General features: G+C 29.4%; 1 protein-coding gene across 1 annotated transcript; it reads right to left on the bottom strand.

Annotated features, from left to right (window-relative positions):
* Positions 1–5,822: 5,822 nt before the first annotated feature.
* LOC114168976 (cytosolic sulfotransferase 15-like) lies at positions 5,823–7,174 on the bottom strand. The gene has a single exon (XM_028053981.1). The coding sequence runs from the start codon at positions 7,061–7,063 to the stop codon at positions 6,086–6,088; it is 978 nt and encodes a 325-aa protein (XP_027909782.1). The 5' UTR covers positions 7,064–7,174; the 3' UTR covers positions 5,823–6,085.
* Between the last annotated feature and the right edge of the window lie 1,167 nt (positions 7,175–8,341).

Raw genomic sequence — 8,341 nt, 5'->3', positions numbered from 1 at the left:
TATAAATAAAAAAATTATAATTGGTCACTAAATTTTTCACTAATTAATTAGAGACCACTTTTGTAACTAAGTTATTTTGATAACCAAAACTATGGTAGCTAATTTTAGAGACCAATTATAATTTTTTATTCATTATAGTAACTATTTTAGTAACTAATAATTTTTTTACTTTGTAAACTTGTATCTAAATTAATAATTGTAATAATTAACCGTTTTTGATCACTAAAATTGGTTACTAATAAAACATTTTCTTGTAATATATATATATATATATATATATATAAATGTTTTAATAAATTAAATTAAATATTAATAAGTATAAACATTTATGGATACGAATACTATAATATTATTTGTGATGTTAATACGTAAATATAAAAAATATTTATAATTATTATTCAAGAATATCTATTTATAATATTATTTTTTATTTTTTGTGAATTTTATTATTAACGAATGGAGATTTTCTCTATATCTATATTTTTCGGTCATGAACTATATTACATGATATGCAACCATATGTAATGATATAATTTGTATTGGTGTTTCCTGAAATTTATATGAACAACCTTGTTTCCTAGATGGACTATTATTGTAGTTTAAGATAACATAACTTCAATCAACTCTTATAAAATTTAAAAATAATTTTTAATTTTGAAATGATTAGTGGAAACTATAATCACAAAAATGATAGAGTTATATACAATAATTTTGATTGTATAATAGTCCGTTGGTGTTAGGAAAAGAAAAATTTTAAATTTGGAAACTGATCACATAAACATAAAATCAAATCTCTACATCATGTCCTAACTATTTTAAAGAGAGGACCATTGAAGTATGTGCAGTTTGGGAAAGATATATCTGAATATTTTGGATAATCTTTAGCTGAAATTTTGAGTTATTTATATTTATTTATGACAATTTTAAATATTTTATTAAAACACAGTATCTCCTTTACTTTTCTGAAAAAGGTCCACAATCATTGATGGTGAGGAATTCTTTATTATAATATTTTTCTTGTTACAAGTGATTTCATCATTATTGATATGTCTGCATCAGCTTGTCCCTTTCGTTATTTTTTTTTCTCTTGCCTTGTGTTTTCCAACCTTTAAGATATTTTCTTTAAGTTGATAAATGAAAAATTATGTTTTGAAAAAAAAGGAAGACAAAATTTATAAAGTTTTTATAAATAGAATTATGATAAATTCAATTTGATCGTTTTTTTAAGTTGATGTCACGTGGTGTTCGCATATGTCATATGTTATTTTGTGAAAATTTCAATTTTTTTATTTTATTTTCATTTTTTTAAAATTATTTTTTACTTTTTTTTGTAATTTTTAAAAAAATTTTAAACTACCATGTGTCTTGTCATGGTTGTGTTAGGTGTCATTTGTGAAATTTTTAATTTGTTTTTTAAATTTGCATATAAATTCTTTTGATTTGAAAAAAATAACTATCACATGTCTAGTCATGGCCATGCAATATATCATGGGTTGTTTTCAGTTTAGTTCCTCTGTTTAAAATTTTTATTTAATTTAGTCTCTCTATTTTTTAATTTAATCCAATTTTGTCATTTTTAATTTGAGACCAAATTAGTAATTAAGCTTAATTACAACTTATATATTCATGTTAAAATAAACTTTTATCATTTATACATCAAATCACTCCCTAAATACTCATTATTTTATTTCTTACATTTTTTTCACTTGTATAAAATCAAATCATTTGAATATTTAGGTGAAATAATTTGATGTATAAAGTCTAAAAAGTTATTAGAGGATGTGTCTCTTTAACACCTTAGTAGGAAAAACTCTTTGGAATAAAAATCTAATGAAGGAAAAATAGTACATCATTCATTATTCTTCAATAAAAAATTGTTCATCACATATTTTATTTTTCCCCTCATATAAACTCACATCATTAAGATGACAAATTCCAATCTTGTAAATCAATTGCTCTAAAGTTCTTATTGGCAAAGATTTTATAAATAGATCTGTCATATTTTCACATAGATGAATATTTTTGGATCTCTATATCACTTTTTCAATTGAGCAAATTTTTAATATATGGTTGTTGATTCCATTTTTCTCGAGGATAGACCACAAGATTATCGCACATGTTGAATTATAAACCTTAATCAAACACATTCATGACTTACCTCATGTAGTGCTAAAATTCTACATGATTTGACTATGTTGTTATGGTTTGTTTCACAGACAAACATGAAATCGTTCTGCCACCACATGTGAACAAATATCCTTTTGTGTCAACCATCATGAAGATCTGATAAATAACCTGCACATGCATAACCCATTAGATATGATTTTGAATCATTTGGATAAAATAGGCTCATAATTATAGTACCCTTAAGGTAACAAAGTATATGTTTTACTCCAATTGAATATCTTGTAGGTATAAAACTATATCTTGCTTACAAATCTATAGCAAATTCTATATCAGGTCAAGTATAATTATCAAAATACATGAGTGCTCCTATAGCACTAAAATATGATACTTCTGAACCAAGAAGTTCTTCATCATTGAGGTCTAAAACAACCTTTATCAACATCTAACAACCTCATAACCATTGGAGTGCATAAGGGATGTAACTTGTCCATATAAAACCTTTTAAGCACCTTCATTATATAAGTCTCTTGATGTACGAAAACACCTTTATTTAAATACATAATTTATAATTCCAAACAAAACTTTATCCTTCCAAAATCCTTCATCTCTAATTCTTTTTTATGTAATCTATTGCCTTTGTGAGCTCATTAGGAGTTCCAACGATATTTATGTCATCTACATAAACAAGAATTATGGCAAATTCATTTTTTAATATTTTCATTTAAATACAAGTACATATCATCATTTTTATACTATTATTTTAACTAATATTTACTAAGATGGTTATACCAATACGTCCTGATTGTTTTAATCCATAAAGGGACTTGTTCAATTTTATTAAATAGTCATCTTTAAAATGTTTTTTGTTAAGCAAATTAAATCCTTTAGGGAGTTTCATATAAATATAATTCTCAAGAGAACTGTACAGATGAGCTATAACATCATCCATTAGATATAAATGTAAACATTCTTGTGCAATTAGTCTAATCAAGTATTGAAGTGTTGTTGCATTTAATACTAGTGTTATGTCTCTTCAAAAATCAATACCAGGTTTTAGAGAAAAACCTTGAGTAGCTAATCGTGTTTTTTATCTAACAATTTCACCATTCTCATTTTGTTTTGCGTAGAAATCCATTTGTACACAATGGGATTTACACCTTCAAGTGTGCGAACTACAGGTTCAACAACATTTCGTTTAGAAAGTGAATCTAAAACCGATTTTATTATATCTTTCCATTTTGTTCAATCATTTATTTGTTGATAATCTTTAATGGTCATTCACTAGTGCAAAAAGAGCTTATTATGACAGGTAAAAAGGACTTATTATGACATGTATGTTGGCATCATAGTTGCAGGAGTCATAAAAAGTACGCTTTTTTTATGACATCATGAAAATCTGTCATAATAAGTGAGTATTTTTTTTTTAATTTTTTTCAATTTTTCTCCATTCATAATAGTATTACCTGAATATAACAATATACAATTTTCAAATAAAAGAATTTCATTGACTTACTTTATCCAAATAATATTATCCAAAAAAGACTTACTCTATCAAATTATATATACATAAAGATGTTTTGCCTAATAAAATTCTTAAACAAAAGGAATAAAAAAGTAGAGAAGAAACCCTAACATTGATCCTGTTCGTCGAGAGAAGCTTCATCATCATCGTTATTGGCATCTTCGATTTCAAAACCAACATTGTCATTCTCCGGAGCATCCAAGCACGCAAGTGCCGCCTGAATTAAATTGTAACAAAAACGCACTTTTATCAGATTCCTCATTCAATTTTATGTTCATACATATTTTTTTGAAAAATTTAAAAATAGAAACAAAATTGATAGGAGACAGTTGCCTGAATGCGGTTGTCGGCATTGGTAAGTGCGGTGACCATTTTGGACATAAATGAAGGCGAAGAGGGTCACGGCACCACAGCGTTGGAGTCACGTTGCAAACACGGCGAGTAGATGGCTCGCGGACAGTGCACGAACGACGAGCGGATGGTTCGCGGACGGTGTGTGGACGGCGCGCGAACGGTGTGCGAACGACGCGCGTACAGAGCACGAACGGTGCACGAATGGTGCGCAAACAGAGCATGAACGGTGCGCGAACGGCGCAACGAACAGAGTGGTGAACGGAGCAGCAAACGGAACGACGAAGACAACGTGAAACAAGAAGGTAACATGACTGTTTGAGAAAGAAAGTATACTTCTAGAGGAAGAATGGAGACGAGAAAGAGAAAGAGAAAAGAGGGAAGGAAAAAATTAGGGATTTGAAGATATTATGACAGGTTTCTCTAAATCTGTCATAATATATTTTTAACATAATTTTAATTTTGCCACCGCGTCCATCTATTATGATAGGTCCTCTGCACCTGTCATAATAAATTTTCCCTTTTCACTTTTTATGATAGATCCCTTTTTACCAGTCATAATAACTATTACTTTTATTACAAAAATGTCACCGGTCAACTTATTATGATAGGTGGCTTATACCTGTCATAATAAGTCGTCATAGATTCTCCTTTTTCCACTAGTGATTATTTCTTGATCCTCATTGTCGCCCGTAACATTCATCGCTATATTATATGAAAAAGTCTTGTTAATGTTGACTTCATTTCGGTTTCATATTATCTTATTCATAATATAATTTATTGAGATCTCATCATTTTCAGGTACTTGAGGTTCTTACGAAACTGAATCATAAATTATGTTAAATGAATCTTTTGGGATTTCCTCCTCCTCGATTAGGTCATCTTGCCTTTTAGCTATTTCTCTCATTCAAGATTTTTATCTTTGGAACCAATAGACTTACCACACTTCAAGCGTGTCTTTGGAACCAACAAGCCTACCACGCTTCAAGTGTGTTATAAATTAATATCAATTATACTTGGAGCATTAAAAACTAGTATATGTGATTTAGTTACCATTTTTTTGTCAATAAAAGCATATGATAATTGATTAACTAATTTGCAAATGAATTATCATTTGAACTTCCAGTTCACATTCTTTTGTATGAGGATTAAGACGAGATAATGATAATTCATTCCAACCAATATTTTTTTCCAATTGTTTTTTTTTTCATTCCCTTAATGTTGAAAAAACTTATTCAACAAAATGAGAGTCGACAAATCAAACTATAAATAAGTCTCTCGTTGATGGTTCAAGATATTTGATTATTGATGGAGGATCATATCCAATATATATTCTCAATTTCTGTGAGGACCCATCATAGTCGTTTTTTGTGGGAAAATTGGAACATATACACCACACCTAAAAATTCTTCAATGAGAAATATTAAGTTACTAACCAAAAACCAATTGCATAATAGAGTATTTTTGATAACTTGTTGGCTTGATGCGAATTAATGTAGTAGGGATGACAACAGGTTGGTTCGGACACAAATAGTGCCTACTCGGTATCCAACCCACAAAAAAAAACATCCACCAACTACCCGCATGTTTATCCGTCTGGTCCCCGTTCAAAAAATACCCGCAGTTGACATATAATAATCATGAAAAACATGAGATGTAAATTCACCAGCATTATCGAGATAAATTTTTTTAATTGGATAATCTAGGAGGTTACCTCTTAACTTGATTAATTGTTCTAAAAACTTTGGAATTGGAAAATTAATACTACCTAAATTACAATTGGAAAATTTTTATAGCTACACAATAACATAATAATATTAGAAAAAACTTGTTTGTTTAGTGAACATTAGCTTCACAACCGAGAATCAAATTTACATAATAGGAACGTGGAGTTATCTTAGATATTCACAAAATGAGTAAATGACTCGTTCAAACCACCCAACATAGAGAGACCCAAAAAAAAAAAAAAAAACCTTTACTTTAAAACACATGCTCAATCCAATCTACAACTCATAACACGTCTTCACAAAGCAAAAGCATAAGGGAGAATGAAATGCATCCTGTGCCACACAATAGCTACCAAATTTATGGACACGTTTTAAAGGAAAGACCAGATCCACCTAATTTTTCTTCCATTGTTTTCGATAATTTGTCTATCATAGCTGGGGAAAAGTAGTTTACCCAATCTCCTACTTCACCCTTCCGAAATAAGTACTTCTTTACAAGGTTCTTGCCAATTGTTCCAGATTTATTGACTTCTAGATTCTTCATTTTCTCGAAACTGCATAAGTTGATTATGTTTTCAATCACTCCGTTACTTTCCTCTTCTTCTGTGAAAGGGCAATCCAAGAATTCTGCAACTCTTTTCACGTAAAAATTGGCATTTTCTTTGAGTTCTTCATACTTCAAGAACAGAACCTTGTTTGGTGTTGCTATGCTCTCTTTCCAGTAACCTAACATATGCTCCCAAATCGGACCAAACCCAATTATTCCCTTGCAGTAATTTTCTAAAGCTTCCTCTATGGTTACTTCATTCAGAGAATCTGACATTATTTTATTGAAGAAGACCCATGCGGAAACAAAAGTGTCAAATGGGTTTCTGCAGATATAAACTATCTTACAGTTGGAGTCCTTAATTGAGTTGGAGAGGGAAGGGAATGGAACGTGAGTACTAAAAAGTCTTGGTTCAGTGGTGTTGGAGAGGTGAGAAAGTTTGTGTTGGATGTTATCACCATGAAAGATGAAGTCAAGGAAAGGAACAAGTTCATGAGAATTGGAAGTGAGTAGTGGATGATTATCTGAAGATGAAAAACGGTGTCGGTTGAGAATAGAAAAAGTAAGGGCTTTCAACCAAGTAGTACCTGATTTGGGAAAGCTGGCAACAATAACATCACTGTCTTTTGCCTGAAAATGCTTTTGAAAATTGATTACACCTTCAATAAAAATTGATGGACACCAAAAGTCTTGAAATAGATAGAAATAGCCAGCAGCCCAACCCTTCTGTTTGGGAAGGGACAGAAGGTTGTCTTCCTCGTATGCTTTCATCCCTTCTGTTGAAGCCATTGGAAGCTCTATAGCTATGGAGTCTGAATGATAACTTACTTTCCTCAATAATGGATATCTTTTATAGCGGCTTCTAGTGGTTCAAGTTCAAGATTTCATTTTATAAATATCCCTAATTCCTGTTTATTTTCCTATTTTAAGTATTTCCAACTTTTTGTTTGTTCTGTTTATTTCTACCCAAGACTTTTTTTTTTCCCATCTAATCTTCTTTTTTAGTGTTGTGGGTGACATTTGTTGCGAAATGAATTCAGTAGGTTTCAGTATACCCTTTCGACACGAATGTCTAAAGTTTAAGCGTGGTGCATACCTTTATATTTTTCATGTCAGTCCATGCTTTCAAAAATTAAAAATTCTTTGTTCTCTTCTATTCCGGATTGGAAAATCCTAAACTTAAAGCAACAAATTGTTTACTTTAGACAAAACTTTTTGACTATTGTCTAAACTAAAAAATTGTGTAGCGACAATTTGTCATCCTAAATATATATTAGAACTACATATTTATATTTTTCCCCTTTTTCTATTGCTTAACAAAAAAAAAATAAAAGAAAAAAATAAATAAATGAAATAATTGCCTTGTATGTTCTGAAAATTATTTCCACGTTTCAATTTTATCTTGAAATTAGTAATTACACAATTTGACAGTGTCACTGGAAACTAATGGTCCAAAAAAGCCTGAATAGAGAGGTCAACTTGAGCTATAACAGTCAATTGTGTAAAAAACAGAAAGAAAAAAAGAAAAAAAGAATGGTGGACATCTTTTGGACGGACTTGAAGAAAGTTGCAGAAAGAAAAGAAATTTGATTTCTCGGTTGGATTTTGTTGTTCTATTTATGCATCGTATCTTTATAATATATTAATTATTATTAATTTTGATATTTTAAAATTTATTAAAAAATATTTAAAATATTAACAAATATAATATGATAATAAAAAGATAATATGACTGAACCAATTGAACTTAAAAAAAATGTGAGATGTGGAAAGAAGAAACTACTATTTGGTAGTTACGAAATCACTACTACAAAATAAAATACATTGTTAAGACAATAGAAAGATCATTTTTTTCCAAAACAATAATTTAAAACGAAAACTTTTTAAGTAATATAAGAAAAAATTATCTATATACGTAGACTTCTTTCAAAATATATAAACTTAATTAATGTAAAAAGATTTTTCTTTCAATTTACCAAATAGGTTCTAACTTTATTTATTTAAAACTAATTATAGCAATACATAAATAAGATTACGTTCATTTAGCGGATTTAACTTAATTTATTT

The sequence above is a fragment of the Vigna unguiculata genome, chromosome 11 (genome assembly GCF_004118075.2).
Source record: "Vigna unguiculata cultivar IT97K-499-35 chromosome 11, ASM411807v1, whole genome shotgun sequence".
Taxonomy (NCBI): domain Eukaryota; kingdom Viridiplantae; phylum Streptophyta; class Magnoliopsida; order Fabales; family Fabaceae; genus Vigna; species Vigna unguiculata.
The sequence above is the reverse complement of the archived record's forward strand: the minus strand, read 5'-3'. Positions and strand labels throughout refer to the sequence as shown.